This window comes from Podarcis filfolensis (assembly GCF_964270895.1).
Source record: "Podarcis filfolensis genome assembly, chromosome: Z".
Classification (NCBI taxonomy): Eukaryota; Metazoa; Chordata; class Lepidosauria; order Squamata; family Lacertidae; genus Podarcis; species Podarcis filfolensis.
The window spans coordinates 23,198,319-23,223,585 of NC_139617.1; the positions used below are offsets into that span (position 1 = coordinate 23,198,319).

The following is a 25,267-nucleotide window of genomic DNA, read 5'->3' on the forward strand; positions in this document are numbered from 1 at the left end:
TTGTAAACTGCTTAGGAGCCATTTTGGCAGGTAATCAATATCTGAGGAGGATGGTATGTGCAGCCCACATCAGTGATGGACCCTGCATCAGTGATGGACCCTGAAGCAGCACTGTGGCATCAACAGAGGACAAGGGAAGCTGTGTGCTGCTGGTGGTGTGACAGATCTCAGGTGACTGCTTTAGCCATTTAACAGAGAACTTCAAGAGGAAAACCATTTTGGTGCCCATTTAGGAATAAGTGAATAGTGTGAATCTCAAGGGAATGTTGGGGGACTGCCAAGTCTGAATGTTATTTTGATGCCTGATATGAAAACCACCAACTCAGCCTAGCTTTGCATGCTTGAGTTCTAACTGAGATAGTAACCAAGGTTTTCAATGCCTTCATCAAGGCAAGGGGAGAGGGAGAGTGAAGGATTTGAAATATGAGACTGGAGGAAGCAACAGATGCACATCTGTTTGCTTACCTGCTTTGTTATTAAGAAGATTGGATTTTATCAGAGAAGGGAAATTAATGAATGAATTAAATCAGCATAACTATTGACTTTTGATCTATCCTTGTATTTGACCTTTTGATCCTGCTTGTTTTATACAAGAAGAAAATGTTTTAAAATAAAAGGCTAAAGTAAAGAGAACAGCCCCCATTCTTCTTTTCCTGGGCAATGCTATTTATTTCTGTTCTACTCACTTGAGATTATAGCTTCCCGACTAGTGAAACTGGTAGCTGTTAATGCTGCATACTCCCCAACTTCTAGGAAAAGGTTGTCACTCAGGTAGGAGGTCTTGGCCTTTCACACTGGCCCTGTGGATGTACAAATGTGCTTGCCTCCATCATGTGTCATTTGGCCTTAGATCAACACAACATGATTAAATCAAGGAATGCAATTTTAAAGTTAAATGTTCACTAGCTCAGATGTTCATCAGAGTTTTATGTCTTTGGTCTATCATTCAGTCTGTATCTATGCAGTCCATGTTCTTAAGCAAGCTTAGTTTAAAAGGAAGAACATTTGAGTTCTTAGGCACAGTTAGTTAAGGACATTTTACTTTCCCATCTCTCTGTATCTTGATTCCAGGTCCAGTCAGGTGAAGCGGCAGAAACCTTCCTTTCCATTCCAATACCCATGCCTAATCTCTCCTCAGCAGGGACTTTAATTTTAAATTTGGTATAAGAACTAGTTCAAGATTAGAGGAAACTGTATATTCAGTTAGGCTGAATGTGTAAAGTAAAATGGAATTTACAATGTGGTCTTACTTTTCCCTTAAGCACAATTATGAGACCAATGAACCAGCATTTTCATAGAAGGCTTCAAGTGTGTGCTTATTGATTTATTTCAAGGATGTATATGCCACATTTCAAAACAAATGTTTTTTCAAGGCCTTTTATAGTCAGTATCATAAAAACCCTTTAAAACAGTATCTGTAAATATTCTCCACTAGCTGAGGACTGAAGTTCAGTGGTAGACCATCTGCTTTGTATACAGAAAATCCCAGGTTCAATCAGTCAGCTCCAGCTAGGGCTAGGAGAGGCACCTGTCTGAAACGCTGGAGAGCTTCTGGCAAACAGTGTAGGCAGGACTGAGCTAAATGGACCAATGGCCTGATTTGGTATAAAGCAGCTTCCAAGATTCCTATGCAACCATCTTTAAAGGAGTATATTTAATAAACATCTCATGCAGTATGCTTCCTTGCCAGGCTTGGATCTCTATTGCCTGCTTAATCTCTATTGGCATAGTGTTCCACAATACTAGCCCAATGAAACTTAAGGCTTTATTTCTTGGTGTTATCAAATGAGTCTCACCAACTTGGGTAACACCAGTCGTGCTTCTGCAGATGATCTCAGTGATCGAGCTGGGATATAAGGGCTGAGGCAATCTCTGAGCTACCCTGGACCTAAATTGTACAAGGCTTTGTAATTAATACAAGGATTTGAGCCTGACTCGGTGGAAGATGGGAAGCCATTACACCTGTTTTAATCATGGTGTCACATGTTGTCAGCCAGTCTGGCCACTGCATTCTGCTGCATCTTCCATAGAGAATTGCTCTTTTTCAGACCATCTCTGCCCATTGTTTTTGTTGTTTGGGGGAATACACTTCCTTTACATCTATTTTCTTTTATTGCAATAGTTATTTGTGTTTCCAATTCTTGCTGTTATCTCATGAGATGTTATTCCGCCCAGTTTTCTGTCCTATGTAGTTGAATTATTGCCCTTTCCTCTGTGCACCTTGCTCTTGGCTAGCACTTCAGTCTTCTCTATTTCTACCTTCTTTCCTCACATCTGGACATACCTTTACATCGGTACTGCACAATGCAACTAATTGGTTTTGACAACTATACCTGTAAGGTGAACAGCTATTCTTACCATTTGACAGATGAGTAAAACTAAGGAACAAAGATTATGCATCTTAACAAGACCACTGAGGAATTTGCTGCTGGTACCCAAACACAGTGATTCTTAACACATTAGAGTTCCTCACTGGTATCTCTCCCTTCATTACTGTGGCTTAGCAAAGGAAAGTAGGGCTAACAAAGAATGCCAAATACACTGTGCTGCTCACAACAGCTTCCTCCAATTTTCCAATGCTCTGAGCTGTTTTGAAAAGGCTAATTAGGTCCCACCAACACCACACCAAATGGACAAAACTGCACCTTAAGAACACTCCAGGAATTCAACATGGAAACCAACAAGGAAAAAATAGCTAACTGGAAACATTTGCTTATTATTTTGAGGCAGAAAAACTAGTAGAAAATGTAAATTGAACTTGTTGCTAATAGAGGTTAAAGCTCAGCGAACAATGGAAAAACCAAAGTATAATGAAGTTTAAAAATTGGTTGCATAAGGTCCAGTTTGATCTGTAAAGCATTTTTGCACTTCTGTATGAGGCTCATATTTCCCAGGAAATCCAGACTCGGGGGGGGGGGGAGTTTCTTAGCTTTCTATTTTTAGAGAAACAAATTCGTCTGAGATCAGCAGTGGAACAGGATTGGGATATCATAAAGCAGGGGCTGGTGAACCTTTCTAGCCCAGCAGACCAAACTGTTATCTCCCTACTGCTAAGGGCCAACTTTGGCAGATGAACAGAGCCACTCGCCTGTCAATCACTTCTATATTTTTATTTACTTATTAAAAACACATTTATTCAAAAGTTAACACTTCAGCTTTGTCCACCATTTGTCCTTTCTCACAGTTACACAGATTTTAAAAGCTTTACCTTTTGTCCCTTGAACTTTTTGTCCACTCATGTTCACCCTTCCAAAACATCTCAATGTTCCCCATTGCATTTTGTACACTGCTGTAAACCACCCTGGGATCATGTTGACATGATGAAGGGTGGTCTACAAATTTGGTGGAACCAAAGTACAAAAGAGCAGTTTTGTTATCAAGTTTTAACATTTTACCCTCAAAGACCCTGAAGGACAGATTAAGGGCTCATTGACACTTCCTCTTGTCCTGTACCTCGAATATTATGTTCTGCACAACATTATGTGCTGGACAATTAGACTCCCTCGTCTCATGTAAAAATGAGAGTTCGTCATTAGCTGGCCTGCATAGCTCAGTATCTTTTGTTGAGAGCTGAAATTGGAATGGAATGAAATCTAGCTTCACGTATGTGAAGAGAAAGGAGGCTGTAAATTTCAAGGGAGTTCTTAGTCTCTGGAGAGCGAACTGGAATTAATTATTCTAGCGCACTAATTTTTATTAAAGTTAAGATCTTTTTATGTACCTTCTTCAATTCTGGAGAAGTGAAGGGCCCAATATGATAAGCCCACAATTTTCTCAGGGGTGTAATGCTCAGTTGATCCTTATGCCCTCGTTTCCAATGGCCCATTAAAAGGCCATTCGAGAAGGGGGGTGGAATCATTTTTGTCCAGAGTTTAATGGAATACATTTTCCTCTGTTGTGAACAAACTGCCCTCTGGCACAAGAACCTCAAAAATATTTGGCAACAGCCCTTCTGAAACCCATCTGTTTTTGAAATTAATTTCTTGGTAATGGATACATTATATTTACATATTTGGTTTTTATTTCTCAGTATCTAATTTAGGGAGGGAATAGTCTCTTAGGTAATTCATATAAAGCTCTTGACAGAGTCTTATATTTTTCAAAAAACAGAGCAATCTAGAAGGCATGCTAGTCTGTGTTAGACCTTTAGCACTAGAAATCTTTCAGCTGAAGGTCAGCATTAAACCAACCAACCAACCAACCAACCAACCAACCAACCAACTTCTGTTATCAAACACTGCTGGGGATCCTGGAGAGCTGTCACTGTCATTAAACCCCTGCCCCCATTTCAATTTCTCTTTTTTGTAGTAGTTTGGGAGTTAAGTTCACACAACACCAAACTATTTGTACTATTTCAATGGTGGGGAATCTTTAGGTCCAGGTACCAAATGCATCTTCAACTCTTGTGACTCCCCAAAGAGATCACCTCTTCCATAGGCCTCAGCTATGCTGCTCAACACCCTACTTTTGGCCTTATATTGGCTGAAATGTATCCCTGAACTGTGATAATTCCTATTCTGCACCTTCTTACACCCCTAATTCTGAGTAATGTAAAAGCCCTCATCCAATCCACCCCCCAGTAGGAAGGCTATGCTTGAAAAGGCAGCACAGTTGCACAAACGGAATACATTTCATTGCCTCTTCCAATATTAATGAAGGGAGCATGCGCACGCACGCGCGCGCACACACACACACACACACCACACACCGCCTTTGAAGAAGCATAAATGTTTAGGATAGTGACAAACAGGTGTTGCCACAGTATCCAGTAGAACAGAAAAATACAAAACTGAACAGCAGTTAAGATGTCACCCAGTGCTTTCAGTGGACAAGTGCAAGGCAGCAGTTCTGGCAAAAGGAAGAAAATGAATTTTGTGCTCTTGAATGCAGTGATAGGTCCTGATATTTAATTTATTTTCTGGATGCTTTAGAGAAAGGTCCACACATCATTATGGACAGATCAATGCCAACATCTCAGTTTTTATACTGATGGTCAAGCAAATGGAATATCCTGTCATGTAGGCTTCATAAGGGGAATGGCAATGAGTAGACTGCTCAGCTACTTGTTTGTTTCTTTGAGGTGGCTTATTGCAGTAGATGCCAAACATTGTCTCTACATACTATCAGTGGCTCTCCATGGTTTCAAACAGTGGCTCTCCATGGTTTCATACAGGGGTCTTTCTCAGCCCTACCTGGAGGTGACAAGAATGCAAAGCAGATGCTGTAATCTGAGCTATGGCCCCCATTGCATCCTCTATTCATTTTCTGTCAGGGGCTGTCACGTTCAAGGGAGCTTCCCGTTGCTGATTTCCTCCCACAAATGAAGTTCTGGGAGTGGGAGGCTTGTGCGTGCCTGATGGTGTACTGTATGGTATTGTACTTTAGTGTGATTGTATTATCTCCCATGAGGAGATAAGAAGAGGGCTCTTCCTGGATCAGAACCTGAACCAAAGAAATATTACCACCTGAGCTAAAGGATAAGAAAGCATTCTCAGCCCCACCACCCTTCCATGTGCAGATGGCAGCTGGTTGGCAACTGAATATTCAATTCTGACAACAGCACAGCATCATCCAGTGCAGATGTGGGCAGCTGTCTAGTTTAGGGGGTGCATGAGGCACCTCTGAAACACATTATTCTAATCTCTGGCAAAGAGGAATGTGCTGGGAAATTCGGGAGGGGACTGCCACTGCTACTCCACCCGGCATCATAGCCAGCCCTCAGAACATAAATCCATCTAGTCCAAAATCCCCATTTCTCCAGGTGACTAAGGCATGCTTCATACATATTTGAACTTTTAAATCTGTGATAGGGATATTATTATTATTATTATTATTATTATTATTACTACTCACCTTTGCAGTGAAAAGACCAGAGATAACAACATTACATGGTTTATAGGGTGGCCAGAAGCACAGGTTGCACACAATACTAGTCCTACTCAGAGTAGACTCATCAAAATTAACAGGCATGGCAAACTTAGGCCCATTAATTTCAATGGGTCTGAGTAAGACTTACTTGGACCCCCATGCTTTTGAAATCCCACTGAGCTCAGCAGGGGGTTCTCCTCAGAAAATGTGCATATGATTGCAAACTTAATGGGCAATCCTATGCATGATTACTCAGAAGAAATACACATTGCATTCAGTGAAGTTTGCTCTCCAGAAAGTAAGGAATGCACACTTACCTGGGAATAATCAGCACTGAATATGGCGGGGCTTACTTCTGTGTAAACATGCATAGGCTTGCGCTGTCAAGCTGTCATCATCCATCTGTTAAGTTTGTTTTTAGCCCATATTCATAAGCTCTAGTTATAGCAGTGGTGTGTGTCTTTTGAGCACCTATGCAAATGAACCATATTTATCCCATCCCAGCTCTTCTCTATGCACTCACTCTAGCACATATAATAAGGATAATAAATACTTGAAGATGTCTATTTCTGCATTATTCATTCTGGCTCACTACAGTATCATCAAGGTATCAATGCTTGCACTTTTATCTCCCAGTGTGACTGACAGTAATTTGATTTCTTTTGTTTCTGCTGCCCCCCTCCCCGCAAATATGCTTTTCCTTGCTGTTGTCAAATCCTTTTCATATCTACCACTTCACTCTTTCCTTTCCCTTTCTTTCTGTTATGTTAAGCTTTAGTCCTTGGCTACAGTTAGACCATTCGTTAAGGAAAACTCATGAAGGAGATGTATACCTGAAGAGGCGTCTCCACCCCCATCATTCAGCCCAGACACTGAGGTCCAGCTCTGAGGGCCTTTTGGCGGTTCCTGCACTGCAAGAAGAGAGGTTGAAGGGAACCAGGCAGAGGGCCTTCTCGGTAGTGGCGCCTGCCCTGTGGAACACCCTCCCATCAGATGTCAAGGAAATAAACAACTATCTGACTTTTAGAAGACATCTGAAGGCAGGGCCTTGCAGAGCCAGGCTGAGACCCGGGCCAGGTAGATAATGTGCCCCCCTTTTTTTACCCTGGGGATAAACGCCTCTGCGTTCGCCCCAGTGGTTGTGAATATGCTGACTGAGGCCCCCTTTGGAATCAGAGGCCCGGGCCAAGTGGCCCATATGCCCCCCCCTCTGTCTGGGCCTGTCTGAAGACAACCCTGTTTAGGGAAGTTTTTAATGTTTGGTGTTTTATTGTGTTTTTAATATTCTGTTGGGAGCCACCCAGAGTGACTGGGGAAACCCAGCCAGATGGGTGGGGTATAAATAAATTGTAGTAGTAGTAGTAGTAGTAGTTATATCAGTGGTGCACATTCATGGAACCTCCATGAGCAGAAGTAGTCTATCTCTGAATACCAGTTGCAGTGCAGAGGCAACAGTGGGCGAGGACTAGTGCCTTCACATCTTGCATATGTGATTCTTGGAAGAATCTGATTGTTGACAGCTGGAAAGAGAACACGTGACTTGATGGACCGTTTGATCTTATCCAGCACAGGCAACGACCAATTAATGTGCATTCAAAAGACACATGCACACAGTGTCAAACCCAGAGTCTCTTAAGTCAATATTTTGAGTCCAGTTATTTTTTTGGAAATCCATGGGCAGAGGGGTGAAAGGAAATAATTTGTAGAGGGATGGCGGGGGACATTCAGAGCATTTTACAAGATTGGATGAATGGCTTTTCCTTAGTTTATTGGATAAGGTGGCCTTGGGGGGGGGGAGTCTAGCTTAGACCCCATCTACACTATACATTTAAAGCAGTATCCTACCACTTTAAACAGTCATGACTTTCCCCCAGAGAATCCTGGGAGTTTTAGCTTGTTAAGGGTTCTGGAAGTTCTTAGCTGGACCCTATTCATCTCACAGATCTACAATCTACAGAGTGGTTTAACACTAGAAGATCATCTGAACCCTTATATATTTAGCTGATCACTATTCTTTGCAAGAGGGGGCCTCTAGCAGATTCCATCTCATCAGAACTTCCACTCCATATTATGTAGGAATTAGGCCTTTAGCATAGTGTTCCCTCCCCAGCACCAGCGTACGGTGCTAATAACACCAAGGTTGCAGGTTTGATCCCCATATAGGACAGCTGCATATTCCTGCATTGCAGGGGGTTGGACTAGATGATCCTTAGGGTCCCTTCCAACCAGCGGCGTAGCGTGGGTTGTCAGCACCCGGGGCAAGGCAAGTAATTTGCGCCCCCTAACCCGGGGCAAGGCAGGTAATTTGCGCCCCCTAACCCGGGGCAAGGCAAGTAATTTGCGCCCCCTAACCCCTAACCTGCCGCCGCTGCCAGCTTCTTCTTGCTGCTGCCTGGGCTGGTCTGGTGTGGTTCTCTCCCGCGCTCAGCGCTGCGCTGGGCGGCCACTGCACTGTCCCTCCCCCAGATAGTCCCTCGCTCTCTCTCTGCCTGGCACCCACCCCCTCCACAGTGGGCGGCGACCCAGTGGCTTGGATCGGATTCACACAGCCAGCACTGCAGTGAGAGAGAGTGAGTGAGCCAGGTAGGGGCAGAGAGCTGCAAGTGCGAGCGCGCCCCCCTAGATGTTGCGCCCGGTGCGGCCGGCCCCCCCTGCACCCCCCACGCTACGCCACTGCTTCCAACTGTACAACTCTACAATTCTACAAATGCTAGATAGGTACTGTCCTTACTGTGTTTTTTGTGTTTATTTCTGTTTTCAACAAGTCTTTTAAGTGGAGTTCTTTTTCTCAGTCTATATTGGAATTGAAATTGTTTTTACATATCAAATTGTTGCAATTGTTTTTATATATGAAATTGTTGTTTTTATTGTGAAATTCCTTTGAGATATTTTATGCAAATTCCTATAAAAACAAACAAACACATCCCTGGATATATATATATATTTATAAATTTTGATCTCTTGATAATGTTGTAGCTTTAACATTTTATGTTGATTTTTAATAACCTCTATCCACCTTATGGATTTTTTTTTTAATGGAAGGATGTTTCAAATAGATAAATAAACGTTCCTGTGCACACACAGAGGTGCAAATGGGCAATATGTGGCACATAAATCATGAATCCTTATTCCATTAATGTATTATAGATGAAAAGAATGCAATATGAACTTCTGAAGTACAGCTTTCTCTTGTATGAACCTGCTGATTCCTTAAGATCTTCATCTAAGGCAGAGTGAGAAACCTTTGGCCCTCCAGATGTTTCTAGACTACAAGCAAGCATGGCCAGTGACCAAGGATGAGGGCACTTACAGTTCAGCAACATATGGCAGGCCAGAGGTTCTCCATCCAAGTTTTTAGTCTGGAAACCCTACTTTCAGGAAGCTAGGCAAGTGGCAACGGGAGTAGAAACATTTCTGTGTAGGTGACCCACCCCACAGAAATGCCCCTCACCTACTTTCATTCACAATTACATCCTTACATCCTATTCAGCAGCAAGCCCCAGTGAGTTCCATGGGACTTATTCCCATTCCATGTGTGTGCACAGCTGCAATCTTTGGTACTAAGTCAAAAGAATCTTAGAATTCAGCAGGTATTTCTTCCTCTTCTTCTTTTTCCTATTATTATCTTGCTGCTGTTGATATTTCTCTTCCAGGATTATGGTACTTGGATAGATTTTAGTTTGGTTTCATTTGTATAATATCATGTGTCAGGGAATCAGGAGCAGGAGCACTGGGGAGAGAGGAATTGTAGAGCGAAGGGGAAGAATCCGAGGGAAGCGTAGGGGAGTATGACAGTGGCCCGAGAGATTCCATGAGCTTCTCCAGCGAATCAGAAGATTCCCAGAAGGGGGCGCCGATGGTCAGAGCAAGGGGGGTCCCAGGGGGGACGCACCAGAAACAAGGAGCCAGAGGGGAACCCCAAAGCAGCAGTGGGGGATCGGGACCAGTTTCCCCACCAGAGCGTAGTGGGGGGGGGAAGAGTCACATGTGTCAGGGCCAGCGTCCCCTCCAGCGGGGAGAGGAGGTGAGTCAGGGCTGACCACGCCTCCATCGGAGAGTGGGGGAATGGAGGGGAGGTCAGTTGCAGCTAGCCCAACCGAAGGGGGAAGCAGTGACAGCAGCAGTGAAACGGTTAGGAGGAAAACTGCTGGCTGGGCGCGCGCGCCAAGTTCAAATGTACAGGCGCACGGGACAGCAGGAGACCCGGATGGGGAACCAGCTCCTAAAGCCCGCCGGAGGGAGGGAGAAGGCTCAGGGGAATCAGCGTCAGAAAAGGCTAGGAAGGGCGAGACCCCGGCGGGCAGGCGGACCCAGAGGAGGAAGGAGCAGCGGAAAAGGTGGAGCAAGGCGAGGGTCTTAAATTGGTGTACAGGGGGAGGAGATTCAGAAGGGTCATCAGCGGTCTGACAGTTCGAGACGTGGGGCTGCGCGCTGCGGCTCTGGAAGTGAAACTGAACTTCAATAAAGACTTTTGTATTTAATAAGAAAGCAGCGTTGGTCCTTTGTGAGCTGGGACCTTGGGCAGCCTTGACATCATGAATGGTTTTATTTTGGGTTCCTAAGCTGCCTTGAGTGGGACACAGGTGGTGCTGTGGGTTAAACCACAGAGCCTAGGACTTGCTGATCAGAAGGTTGGCGGTTCGAATCCCCGCGATGGGCCCTCCAGATGTTGCTCGGTCCCTGCTCCTGCCAACCTAGCAGTTCGAAAGCACGTCCAAGTGCAAGTAGATAAATAGGTACCACTCAGGCGGGAAGGTAAACAGCGTTTCCGTGTGCTGCTCTGGTTTGCCAGAAGTGGCTTAGTCATGCTGGCCACATGACCCGGAAGCTGTACGCCGGCTCCCTCGGCCAATAAAGTGAGATGAGCGCCACAACCCCAGAGTCGGCCACGACTGGACCTAATGGTCAGCGGTCCCTTTACCTTTACCTTTAAGCTGCCTTGAAGGCTCAATAGAGGAGAGGACCTTACCCATCTGTGCAACTTCCACACATATTCACTCATAGGTTTGCTGCATCCCATTTCCACATGCTCTTTTTTAAAAAAGAAAACCTTTGACATAAATTTGCATTTAAATAGTGTTTTTTAATTAAATAGTTATTTTTATCATTCACTTTCTCTCAAGATATTTTAAATTCATCATGCTACTTGGGAGTGGGAGCTGAAACCCTTTGTTAAGGGTGGGGCTGAAACCGCTTTGAGGTTTTCCTTACCATATGAAATAAACAAAATAAAATAAACCTGAAAGAGAACATTCAGGAAGTATGAAAGAATGTATCGCTAAGCATTGCATCCCATGTCAGTCCTAGGCTACATACACACTGCAGTTTATTCTGCTTTCCTTTTATTTTGCACATTATATTTGAGTTTTCATACAGCGTAAAAGCCATTAGTGGAACGTAATGGATTACCACGCAAGTTCAGTGCTCATTTGGTGGTATTTGATTCAAGGAAAAATCCATTTGCAAGCCTGGAATCTGCTTGCAAGCCTGGAAGTTTGTACAAGGCAGTGCACCAACTGAAGCCCTTCAGGTTCCTCCACAGATTGTGGAGCCTCATTCCCTGCTCTTCCATTGTCTCCTCTCTTCAACAGGTGATTCTGCAGCCCATGAAAGATTCTGCAGCTGGTTTCCTTACAGAAAGTTGCTTGTGGAATCCTCCGCCCCCTGCATCATCCACTCCAAATAACTGCTTGTAGATTATCATCTCCATCGTCAGATCCATTGCTCAACTGGTGGGTCAATCCTGCTGTTGGTGGTGATGCTGCACAGGCAGATTTCCTAAAGGAATGTTGTTAGTGTGGCATGCCCACCCTGTCCCCAGGACTGTCTGAACATTTAAGTAGTTGATGGGTCGTGGTAGTGGTGGTGATGCTCCACAAGTAGGTTTATTTTATTTTATTTTTATTTTTAGGAAAGCTATTTGCAAAGCCTCACTCAGAACCTGCAGGATCACAGCTGCTATGGGGAGTGGGAAATGTGGGGGGGGGAGAGATTCTCCTGGATCTCTCTGCTTATCAGCTGTTCAGCAGAGACTGGATTCTGATATTTAATCTTCCTTTCACACTGCAGTACCTACTGGTGTGAATGAAATTTTGTGCAACATGGAGGTATACAGGAACTGCAGTATGAGAAAAACATTAGAAAATGCAGTAAACTCAGAGTAGACCCTCTGGAATAAATGTGCATGCCTGACTTATATTCATTAATTTCATTGGGGCTACTCTGTGTAGGACTTAGTTGATACAACTGTAAGTTCTGATCCGCACATTACTCTGGAGGTGCAGGTCAGCACAGCTTGGCAATCTTTGTATCAAAACCAGAACTGTCAATTGTTCAGATGTGGGGTGTGTTGACCTCTTCAAATGAATACAATCCAATGTATCTAATGCAAACTTAAAGCAACAGAGCTATCTCTCAACAGGCAAAACAAATATTACAGAGTGATGCAAACACTATCTTAAGTATTTGTATGTGTCTTCCAAAATATTTTATGTATTTCTAAAAGCAAACATCCTCACAATATTTTTTTGGGGTCGGGTGGGAGGGAGTGATCAGGGTTTTTTCAAAAGTCCCCTTTAAAAAACCTATCCCTCCATACAAATTGGTAAAGTCTGTGTTGGAGAATTCGGTCTTTCTCCCATCTGATTCACCGCACAGGCTTGAGAGACTGTAGATTTAGTAGCAGTATTTGAAGAATCTCAACATATGAACTCACCCAATGCCCAGAGGGATTTGTTTTTGAATGAACCAGATGCTCCCCTTCCTGTACTGTCGGAGACTATGAACTTTGCAGGCCACTGCGCACAAAACTACACCAGATTCTGAATTGCTTTTAATTTTAGGAGAGCACCTATTATGGTTTTTTATAATCTTATGCTGCAGGAAATCTATTCTGCAAAGATGTCCAGCAACAATTCACAAAAAATAGGTGTGTGTGTAAGTATGCCTATTCCTTTAGTGGAATGTCCTCCCATCGGATGTCAAGGAAATAAACAACTATCTGACTTTTAGAAGACATCTGAAGGCAGCCCTGCTTAGGGAAGTTTTTAATGTTTGAAGTTTTACTGTGCTTTTAATAATCTGTTGGGAGCCACTCAGAGTGGCTGGGGAAACCCGGCCAGATGGGTGGGGTATAAATAAACTATTATTATTATTATTAGGCATAATGCACAACTGCATTTTCAAATGTATTCAGTGATCAAGACATTACTGGACAACACATGTACTAAATTTTAGTTCTCCAAGTTATGGATGGGGAACCTCAGGCAAATGCAGCTCCCAGATCCCTCTATCTGAACTCTCTCCAAGGCACACCCTTCACTGGTCTTGCTTTGCACCCTGAGTGCCTTTCTGGAAAGTGCATTTAAACTCTGATAATGCTTCTTGCTTGCCTGCATGGAGGATGGATACATAAATGTTGCTCTATCCACTGTTGTGTACAACCCACTGACATGTGACTATCATGGGCAATTTCTACTCCTGTTTTTGTCAAACTTCTCAGACATCTTTAGTTCTTCACTTCCTGATTCTTGGCTGACCACACATGTGGAGGGAACTGAGACAGTCCACGTGAGTGCAGCACAAAGCCGGCAGCTTCAGCCACTTATTGCAGAGAATGGATTGACTACCCCAGATGCTGACATTGGCACTTATTTATGGTCTATTATCCTGAGATGACAAAAGAGCTGAGGACGCAGCTTCCAGTCACTGCCTTTTAACTCACATCAGTACTGGATTTATGTCCTTGATTGTGAAGCTAAATCAGATCTTGACATGAAGACTTCTCCCTCCAACCCCCAGGATATTAATGTCAAAAGGCTCTTATTGGGTCCATAACATAAGTGATGTTAATTTTCAAAGGCAAAGAGGTAAAGATGCAAAACTGTGAGGCTAGAACAGCAATCAGAAAAGGTAACTAGTGATGCTTGACGCTTTTGTGCCAAAGTTGGGGGATGGGAAGAAGACCACCTTATCACGAGCAACTCCACTTCAATCTCTAATCTCTAAAACATGTTGCTCCCTTTTCCTGATTTTTGTTGCTGCTCTTCTCCTGAGTTGCATAATAAACATTGTCATGACCTACAACCAGGGATGTAAAATGTTTTTTTGAATCAGCTTGCATTTAAAGGTGAACCCGCCTAATTCTCACTTTCTGAAACAATATGCGAACCAAAACAACTAACCTTCAAAATTCACACTCTTCCAAATTTTGCAATGCAGTTCTCCAGCCAAGTCATGTATACTAAAATGAATAAACTAGGGTGACAAAGGCATACATATGCAAGTACAGTGGTACCTCTGGTTAAGAACTTAATTCGTTCTGGAGGTCTGTCTTTACCTGAAACTATTCTTAACCTGAGGTACCACTTTAGCTAATGGGGCCTCCAGCTGCTGCTGTGCCGCTACCGCATGATTTCTGTTCTAATCCTGAAGCAAAGTTCTTAACCCGAGATACTATTTCTGGATTAGCGGAGTCTATAACCTGAAGCGTATGTAACCTGAAGCATCTGTAACCCGAGGTACCACTGTATTAGGGAGAACATACAAAAAAAAAAGGGCATTGTGTTAGGAAAAGCAGGATTGCAAGAATTTTGTGTATTAGGCAAAATGGATACATTTGGAGAAAATTGTGCTAAAATGTGGAGAACTGAACATAAGATTGGGATGCCTACCTCCAAGTTTTGCAATGCTGTTCTCCAGCCAAGTCACGTGTACTAAATTGCATAAACTAGGGTGATAAGGGCATACAAATGCAAGTATTAGGGAAAAGAACATACAAAAAAGGCATTGTGTTAAGGAAAGCAGGATTGCAAAAATTTTGTGTATTAGGCAAAATGGGTACATTTGGAGAAAATTGTGCTAAAATGTGGAGAACTGAACATAAGATTGGGATGCCTACCTCTCTCTGGGATAGGGTTATGGCTGCTGGAAACCTCATTGTTGCATGTAATTGGGCGAAATTGGATGACATGTTCCCTGGTAAGTCCCATGCATGTGCAGGGGAGTGGCAGCAATATTGTGCCTTTCCTTCATGCCTACCCATCTGAGCTACCACATTGAGTTGACTGCAGAATCTGGGCCTATAACCCTGAATGGACAGCTGCTGATGTTGCAGATTGGGGAGGCATGTTGGGCAGATAGAGGGCAAGTGTGCATCTCACTCCTGCATGAGTGATTGGCAACACTTGTGACGTAATCAGCTGTCTATGTGGATATGGCAAGCTATGTGTCTGCATGTGGTTACAGGCTCTCAGTGGTGATTGGTGCTCCTTCTGGGCACATGCAGACTTCCTTTTGCACTGCACTTTCCAGGCACAGGTCCGTGCTCTAAAGCTCTGTGTTCAAGCAATGCTTTTTTCTTTGTCTCAGTGCTTTCCTCAACAAAACCTGTGTCTTACTGCTGAATCAGAGCAAATGGCAGTCAGAGGTAAAATGTGGGTTTTCCCAGGGAAAGCACCAGGACAAAAAACAACAGCATGGAGCTTTAAATTGCAGTCCTGTGCCTGGCAACACAACAAAAAAGAAGTCTATGAGCCTAAGACAGGTACGGCAGCAATCAGGGACGCCAGTGGTAGGTGGAGCTAAAGTCAGTGCTATTTTTCTAGAAAAAGAGGTGCTGGAACTCACCATGAACACATCCCTTGTTCTCTGAGAGTAGCAACGGCACCCACCTTAGCCCTGGCTGGAGTCAATGATAGCCAGAGGTGGAGCCACTGACATAGTTAACTAATTCTGGTTTTGTTTCCATCCTACTTCCTGCTGAGTTCTATAAGGGCTAAACTGAGACTTTAAGGACCAGGAAGCTGAGAACCAGGAACACACACTGGACTAGTGGTAAGTAAGAATGCAGGCAGGTGGGGGCTGTCTTAAGGCAGGGACGAAAGTAGGCTTTATTTCACCTGGGCCAAATACCCAGTTTGGCACATCCCCACACACGTGCATTTGCATGCACACACACAGGCTGGGAGCCTCAATGGTGCTTCTCCGGAGGCAGGGCCGGATTTAGGTTTGATGAGGCCCTAAGCAACTGAAGGTAATGGGGCCCTTTATTTAGCAGGCGGGGCCCATTAATTACATCACAGGAGCCTACACAACACAAAACACTGTTGCTGTATGTAGGTTTATTTTATTTGTTTTTTACCTTATATTTTGGAAATGTACATCCACTTGTTGTTTTTCCTTTAATTTTTTCCTTTAAAGCTATATTTCCATATAGCTTGTTTAGCTTATATGTAAATCCGGCACTGTCTGGAGGCTTCACCCAGGGCAAAAAACCAACCACCACCCCCATCTCTGTAGCTACAGCACTGCTCAAGGAAAACTGAGATTGGTGGGGCAGTAACCCATCCGTCCTAACTGAACAGCCTCCACTGCACACTCAACCATTGCATAAAGAATATTCAAGGTGGTTAATAATAATAAAAACCATAATGGAAAATAACTTGTCCTCACAATGTATTAAGCAAAAAATAATAAAAATCTGATAAGAGATGATTAAAAGGTTTTTTTTTAAGCAGGCTTTTAAAAACATAATTAAATTAAAATACAGATTAAAACACAGGGCAGAAGAAAAGAACAGTAGGCTAAATACCTATGTAAATTAAAAAAGAGGATGCCTGCTGGCAACATCCATGGACAGGGAGAGAAACCTCCTTCATGGAGAGTTCCAAAGCCTTCTTCAGCTTGCAGAGAATAAATAGGGAGATTTATGAAAGCTTTGGAGATGATGTTGATGATAATGATGACTTTGCAACTCAGCGAACAACAATGAACCATGTAGTTCATTGGACAGGGGAACTGTGGTCCTGGACTGCAGCCCCATTATCCCTGACAATAGGCCATGCTTGCTAGGGTAGTTGGGAACTATAGTTCAGCACCATCTGGTGGACCCCCCGGTTTCCATGCCTGATACAGTACACCAGACCCAGACAGCCCACCAATAAAAACCTTTTAATTTTACTACACAGGCTTCCACCTAAGGTATTTCCTTCTTTGCACAACAAAAACATAGCATAAGTTCCTCATCTTTTCCCATTAGCTTTTAATACATCTCGCTGCAATGGCGTCTGTGTTCCCCTCCCTGTTGATTTCATTTGAATAGCAAGGCAAATGAAACACATTCCTATTTGGAGTGGCTCAGAATGATGCCTCCTTTTCTATAAATTCACGAAGAAAATGATTATCATTTGTTGCCTGATGGCTTGCAAATGAAACAAAAATAATAACGCTTAGCAAAATCCATTAGAATACTTTCAGCATGAGTCATACTGCCCTTGAAGGTGCAGCTTAAAAAAGCAGAGAAATAGATTTGACACCACTTGGACTTGAAGCTCGGACATGCTGCATTAAACTGTTCAAAATTAATTTAATCTGAGCATGGAGAATAATAGCCTCTCAGTTCAAGACTTCAGATAGCAGCAATTTGCACCCGAAAGTACTTCCAAAGGGAAAGAATAAATGAAGGACGACTCTCCAAAACCGAGTGAGCAAATGTATTCAACTCAATAAAAGCCACTTGATCACCCTGTAAAAAGATCAGCCGCCGAAGCATCTTTGGAGGGTTGGGTGGCTGTGTGACGGTGCATGAGCTGGGAAATTTTCTCCTTCAAAGTCTGAATCATTCCTGAGGCGCATATATAACAGATCATTCAGGGAGTTTCTTTGAATATACCCTTTCAAAACCAGCCTTTCCAACAGGTAGAGTGATACGGCTTCCTGTAACCACCTAATTTGGGGTTTCATAAAATGGAAGCAAAATCACTGCATTTTTACTGCCAGGCGAGGGAGAGGCACTTGTGCGCTTTTCTGGACCTGACCATCCTTGAGGTGCCATGCAGTTTGACTTGGGAGGAGGGTACTATCTGTTGGGGCCAGCTCTAACAACAGGCAGAGTGAGTCAGCCATCTTAGGCAACTGATAGGCGGTGTCAATAAAATTCAATTTGTTGTTGTAATTTTACTTCCTGGGGGAAGAATATTTTTGTTTCCTCACCACCACCATCCCATCTCAGATGTCAGAACAACTTGTGTCAGAAGCCTACTGCACTATGTTGATAGACTTAAGACAGGTGGGTAAAGAGTGGGATGCCATTTGCTATTGCACCTCAGGGACCAAAATGACTTTGGCTACCACTGCACACTCAGAAGCAGGGATGATGTGGGGCCTGACTTAACTGTGAGTCTAGCCACAGGCAAAGCTCCTATGGGGTGTGGAGAGGGCACTCCCCCAGGACAATTAGTTACGGATGGGCTTGCTGCTAGGGAAGAGGCTGGATCAACTGGGGTTGTCGTTGGGCATGTGAGTTAACTTGGCTTCTGAACGAGAGCTGGAATGCTGATAAGCTGCATCTGTGGTGAAAGCATGAGTGTGACTGGTGAGTATTTCATGACTTAGAAATTGGTACTTGAGTTTTGATTTTCCTCTTCCTTCTTTGTCCCCTTTGCCTTGTGTGCCATATTTTTTAGATTGTATGTCTTCAGGTGGGGACTGTCTTGTTTTGATCGTTATATAAGTTGCTCTGGGAGCCTTTTTGGCTGAAGAGGGGGTTACAAATGCTCCGGATAAATAAATATTTGCCCAGGCTTTTGAGTGACCACTAAAAAGATATGTTGACAGATTGCTCGTATTGCCATGCTGCATTTAATTTCAGTTAAAAAAAATATTTATATTTTCATTAATTTTCAGGAAAACATTGTTACAAATAGTTTCATTTCTCATGTTTTAAATCTCTAGAACCTGATGAGCTGTACTCAAGGGTACTAAAGGAGCTAGCAGGTGTAATCTCAGAGCCTCTGTCTACCATCTTTCAGAATTCTTGGAGAACAGGTGAGGTCCCTGCAAACCGAAGGTGGGCAAATGTTGTCCCCAGCTTCAACAAGGGGAACGAAGCAGACCCAGGTCTGCTGGACCAGTCTGCTTGACCTCAATACTAGGAAGGGCCCTGCATCAGATAAACAGTCTGCAAGCACTTAGAAAAGGATGCTGCGATTACTCAGACTCAGCGTGGGTTTCTCAAAAACTTTTTTCTTTTATAGAGTTACAAGCTTGGTGGATTAGGGGATTGCTGTGGATGTAAAGTAACTTGATTTCTGTTAGGCTTTTGACAAAATCCTCCTTGTTATTCTTTCAGAGAAGCTGACAAAGTGTGGGATGGATGAGACAAGTGTTAGGTGGATTTGTTGCTGGGTTGACTCACTGAACCCAAAGAGTGCTCACTAATGGTTCCTCATTATCAGTGGGATGCCAAAGGGTTCTGTCCTTGGCCCATTGTTGCTCAATGTCTTTATAAACAACCTGGATGAAGGAACTTTAGTGGATGATCACCCAATTTGCAGATGGCACCAAGCTGGGAGGGGTAGCTAATGCACGGAAGACAGAATTGGGATTCAAAATGACCTTAACAGATTGGCGAACTGGGCCCAAACTAACAAAATGAATTTCAATAGGGACAAAGGTAAGGTTAGTCAGGAATAGCCAGCTGCACAACTACAGTGGTACCTCAGGTTACATACGCTTCAGGTTACATATGCTTCAGGTTACAGACTCCGCTAACCCAGAAATAGTGCTTCAGGTTAAGAACTTTGCTTTAGGATGAGAACAGAAATTGTGCTCTGGCGGCGCAGCGGCAGCGGGAGGCCCCATTAGCTAAAGTGGTGCTTCAGGTTAAGAACAGTTTCAGGTTAAGAACGGACCTCTGGAACGAATTAAGTACTCAACCCGAGGTACCACTGTATAAGACAGGAGACATCTAGTATGTAAATGGAATCTTAGTAGACTACAAGCTTAAAATGAGTCAGCAGTGTGAAGAAGCAGCAAAAAAGGCTAATGGTATTCTAGGCAGCATCAATAGAAGTATAGCATCCCAATCAAGGAAAGTAATCGCACCATTCTACTCTGCCTTGGTCAGACAGCACATGGAGTACTGTGTCCAGTTCTGGGGATCACAATTTAAGAAGGATATTGACAAGCTAAGGTGTATGCAAAGGAGGTTGACAAATATGATCAAGGGTGCATTGTGGGGGGTGGTTACTTGGTGCACAGTTTTATGGAACACACAGTATTTTTCTATAGAAAATAAAAAGAATGAGATTATGCAAATAAGCATTCACCAGCATCTTGATGGAACAGAATGATAAAAAGAGCTAACAGCAGTTCTTTCTCCCCTTTTTACCTATTCAATGTACATGCAGAATGGTGATATATAGTTTTGGTATATTAATTGTGAAGGCTTTTCTTCTGTTCAGAGATATTATGACTCTGTGCAAATGCACAGCAGAAGTTCCATCAAGTGGCAAAGGGCACATATCATATCCACATTAAAGTTTCATTTCTAGTCCCTCACTTGCCTTTTCCTTTTTGCAAATTTGCAAGAAGGAAATGCAAAAGGTCTTTTAAATTCTCAAACACCACATAATTTCTTCCGAATTGCCTGCCACTTGCTGTTTGTTCTATAATAATTCAAAGAAGACTGGTTATGCCAAGAACCTAAGAAAAAGTGACTTTGGAACATATTAGAAAGTTAAAGGAAATTGAAAGCCTTCATGATGTTAAACTGCACAACACAGCTGGGGCTGAAGCACACTGTCAATTACAAGTACTTGTAAAAGTACAGAAAGATTTAAAAGAAGAAGAAGAAGTATGATTGTGGTATTTCCTGCTAGGCCCAATCTAGAAGCTATATCACTAACTCTGCTGGTTTCTTTTTTGCTTATATCATAGCCATTTTCATAATGAAATATCAGGTTCACCAAAAGCATTGGGTGGGGGGGAAGAGAGAAGCACCACACTCGTTGTGCCCCCCTCCCCACAACCTCCAAGTGCATAGATTCTGTATGTGGTCTTGGGGACCTTGAGAGGCAATCAGCTGTGTTTTACTCAGAGTAGACCCTTAAAAATAATAATTAATGTGACTAAGGCTGCATTCAGACATGTAGTTTAGTGTTTTACCGTGCTTTTCTTCTGGGGGTACTCAAGGGTATGAATGGCCAGCACACAGAAGCCAGTGCTTCTGTCCCGATGTCTTATTGTTCCTTTTACACAGCAACGTTTGTTGCTTTATGGAACTGTGGAACACCAGGACACATCAAATTTTAAATGGCAGGAAAGAACCGTATGTTGGGATTCTGCCCCAAAATTAATCCACGTGAAATTACAATGCTAAACTCCCATACTCTTCTCAGTTAAAACAGTTTCCCCGCCCCCGGCAGCAAGCAGGATAGACACGACAGGACAAGACAACATGACATGCAACAGGACCATAAAGAAAGCAATGCCCTAGAGACTATTACACCAGTCTCTACATCCTTGAACCAATGGGAGGGTGAATGACCCAGCAAATCCTACACTCAATCTCTGAACATCCAGAGGTGGGAGATATGCTAACTCAAGACATGGAAGAAGCCATTGTTCACATTACACCAACAATGTGGAGGTCGGGAGTGGGTGCAGTCAGTGAAGTCTGGCCCATTAGGGTGGGTAGGATGGTACGTCACAGTATAAGCCTGCCAATTTTCCAGCCCCCAACCATCTGCCCTCTGATGCTGGTTCAGTGGACAGGTTCACCCCACTGATCACAGAATAGAATATGGGGCATGTTCTTAACAGATGTGTTTCCCCCACTGCACTGTTGCACGGAAAAACAGGACCTTATGCTTTCCCATAGACATGAATGGGAATCATTCTCTATGGTGTTCACTGCGGTGAGGACTTTATCTGCTTGATGTTCCTGGGTGGTTTGCAATATAAAAACATTAAAAAATCATAGTAGCAAACAAAAACAATACCCCACCCTAGTTTAAAAGGCCATGGATTGTTTAATTAGCCAAAGGCCTAGGAGAAGAGGAATGTTTTGTCGAGTGCTTAAAGATATGTAATGAAGGTGCCAGGCGAGCCTCCCTGGGGACAGCATCTCACAAGCATGGAGCCACTGCAGAAAAGGCCCATTCTCATTTTTCTGTCCTCCAGATTACGAGGAAACATTCAGTTGCATAATAACAGGACCGAGCTCCTGACAGAACCTGAGACTATACATTTAGGCCTGTATAAGGTACTAAACTCACACACTGAAGTCCTGCATGCACTTCAGCTGACATTAAGGAGGATTTAAGCATCTGAGCCATATGCACAATGAACAGCCAAAGCCTTTAAAATAAAAGCACTGTGTAGTTCTAAAATACTGCAGCATAACACTCCCTGTTCTATTCTGAAACGTGAAATTAGGAGCTACTTTTTTATAGGTTTGGAAACATTCTTCAGTCTTGGCTTTACCTTAAGTATTTATAGTTTAGAGAGGTAAAAATAGGTATGTTCCCACTGCTAGTCGTAACACCTTAATTTTGTTATACCATAAAATTTGATAGCCCTTGTACATTTAGAAACTAAATGCTGTAACACCAGTTGTCAGGGATTAAATGCTTTAAAGGGGTTTAGTCTAAACATCATAGCTCAGCCTTAAAAAGATAAGTGGGTGCAATTAACCCATTCAGTGACCTATGGCTCTAACATCTAAAAAAGGAACTCCCTCGTGGCTCCACGCAACCATCCCTCATTCTATTCAGGTTACAGTGGCTACATTAAAGCAGGCCTAGACCCAGAGTTCATCTAATGTATGGGTGCTCGAGTAGTTAATAATGCAGGTTGCTGTGGAGATTTATTTCTCCTTGTGGTAGCTGGTGGGGTGAGGTGTGTTGGGGGGGGGTGGAATTTGTACTCTCGGGTTTGTTCTGCAAAATCGCCACCACATTTATACTCACTGGGGAACAAGATCTTGTAACAAGTTATTCCATGGGCAGGGCTATTTCAAGAGGTCTGGTGTCCATGTTGTGAGTACCTTTCTTCCTGTAGCGACAACCACTGAACAGTTCAGTTTACGGTTGTTTCTTAGGCACAGGATATTAACATGAATGCGCTCCAGCAGTTTCTTGTTGGATATAGTCTGAGGCATCACCCTGTACCCTGCCAGCCCCTCAAGTTCCTTCACAGCACCTTCTGCCTTCTGTGCTTTGGTTCAATGGTGGACACATTGGCACTATACATTTAAAGCATTATCATGCCACTTCAAACTGCATCCCTCAAGCAACCCCCAAAGAATCCTGGGAAGTGTAGTTTGTTCAGACTGCTGAGAGTTGTTAAGGTACCCCTGTTTCTCTTTCAGAGCTACCATTCCCAGATTTCCCTGGGAAGAGATACACACTGTTAAATGACTCTGTAAACCATAGTTCCGTGAGAGGAATATCCTAACAAGGCCCTCTTTTTGTCTCATGCTTTCACTTCCCGCTTGGTTACAAGAAACTCTGATGTCTCACTGTCCACAGCTGCATCTCTCCCCAGCTGTTTCTTACCTGCCTTATCAGGCCTCCCTGCATGGAGGAGAAATAACATGGTTTCTCTAGCTGCAGGCTTGTCTGTATGTTTGGACATACGATTTATTAAATGATTTATGACAGCAGTAGCAGCAAAATACTGTATTTGTCTCTGGTGGTGATCAAGGAGGAGAGATTACTTACTTGGATGGTGGTTTAGGGCCAAGCTTCACTTTATGCAGCTTGCCCATACCTCGATATCTTAATATACATGGGTGGAATTCAACATCTTGCTAACCTGATCGTTCCACATGCCTATGTAATATATGGAGAGGCTGGCTAAGCCCACTCCCTGGTGGCCCGTGCCCTCACGTGATTCGCTGATTAGGCTAGCAGGTGGGACCAATTACCGAGGCAACAAGCTCAGCCCAGACACTTCCTTTCCTTGGGAAACAGTCCCTGGGACTTCTCATGTCGGATTCCAGTGTGTGTGTGTGTGGGGGGGGGAATGCCAGTCTGCACTGGTGCCCACAAGAGAGGGTGAGAGGACTTACCAGATGGAAAACAACAACAACCTCCCTTCTCCTCCTGTTTCTCCAGAATGAATTTGGGGGAGGTGGGAGCAGGAGACAGAGAAACCCCCATTATATTTATGGGAGTGCTTCTACTAATGCACCACGTTAGTTAAACTGGGCCCATTATTTCTTTTCCTAAAATCAGCTGAGGGCACATGTGCCATCTTGCACTGAGTATTGTGGCTACCCGCAACAAAGTGCTTCAACTTTGCCCACTGACTTTGAGGAGGCCCAGCCCCAGCAAATATATTATTGTGAGTGTTGAATCACCCACGGCCCCCTGGAGTTGGCTCCAGTGGCTGAGGGAGGGGAGGTGAATTTAGGATTGTCACTTTCATGCCTCAAAAACAATAACCAGAACAAAGTAGATGCAGATTTGCATAAGCCTTGCATATGCTGATTTACATGTATAGATAAAATCTAGAAATATATACAATAATGCATATGGAGATGCAATATATCTCACCACATTGGGGAGCACTATGACCAAATATGTCTACTAAGTTTTCTGTCCAGAGGCTCACTGTTGACGGGCAACATCAAGGCCCCTGTAGGCTCCATTCTCATCATCCATCATTTTATCTGGATTTACATTGGGCAGCCCATCAAACAGAGGATATCTTCAAATGATGAACAGTCCTCCAACCACCCTTCTAATAGAGGATTGTCCTCTGTGAACTAGGGATGGGAGAAAAATCTCATTTGGCTGGCATTTTAATATGAACCCATGTAAATCTCATTGCCCGAAATACCGGTAATACACAAACTGAAATGCAGTTAGCCTTTGAAATTCACATAATGCCAGATTTTGTGATGCAATTCACCAACTAAAAATGGGTATGTAAATTAGGGGGGAAGCTCATAAAAATCTATACATTGATGAAAACAACATACATAAATGCATTTTATTAGGAAAAATTGTACAGAAAAAATATGAATATATTAGGATAAATGTCCACCAAGATGCTGAGTTCTCATGAAAGAAATATTAACAAACAGATGCAGGAATATGGAAAACTGAGCATAAGAATGAGAGAAACTGTAATGGACAGCTTTGTTCATCCTTACTGTAAACTATAACACATAGCCACTCTGACCCTACATTTTGTATCAGGGCTGCAGTGTGAAAGGAGGGGATTTATTCTTTCTGCAATGCAAATCTCTCCTTTTCCTGAATCTCCCTTGAGCCACAACAGGAAAATACAGAGGTAGAGTAATGGGTCCAGAAAAGCAGAGAACATATTAGAGAGGGTTGGGGTGTTTTGTTTTTGTTTTAGGGTGGAGGGAGCTTGTGTATCTTCGAAGGCTTCTTTCACATGCTTAAAGCCAGTAGGCAGAACCAGTTCTTAGATGGGATGACTGGGCAATTGAGAAATACATGCCAGAGTGAGCTATGCAGTAATAAAGCAATGGAGGATCTGCCTGCAATTTCTGGGTCACACAATGCAACCTCACAGCCAGCTGGGAGAAGGAGACTGATCACGCTCATCTTCCATTACCCACTTCCTCTGTGAGTCTAGGGCA

General features: G+C 43.3%; 1 protein-coding gene and 1 long non-coding RNA gene across 3 annotated transcripts in view; one reads left to right on the plus strand and one right to left on the minus strand.

Annotated features, from left to right (window-relative positions):
* LOC310754396 overlaps positions 1-25,267 on the minus strand; it is a 215,624-nt gene that overhangs the window by 37,375 nt on the left and 152,982 nt on the right. The window lies entirely within an intron of this gene.
* LOC310754334 (uncharacterized protein) overlaps positions 6,409-25,267 on the plus strand; it is a 79,410-nt gene continuing 60,551 nt past the window's right edge. The window contains exons 1-5 of one of the 2 annotated variants that reach the window (XR_014543708.1): positions 6,409-6,475; positions 6,641-6,793; positions 6,913-6,945; positions 18,601-18,693; positions 20,112-20,444. Coding sequence is in view for 1 of the 2 variants with exons in the window: in XM_083596185.1 (XP_083452311.1) it covers positions 18,199-18,241; positions 18,601-18,693 (136 nt within the window). In the remaining variant the exon portion in view is untranslated. Of the gene's footprint in view, positions 6,476-6,640; positions 6,794-6,912; positions 6,946-17,274; positions 18,242-18,600; positions 18,694-20,111; positions 20,445-25,267 lie in introns of those variants that run through there. The other variant, XM_083596185.1, reaches the window with a different exon arrangement.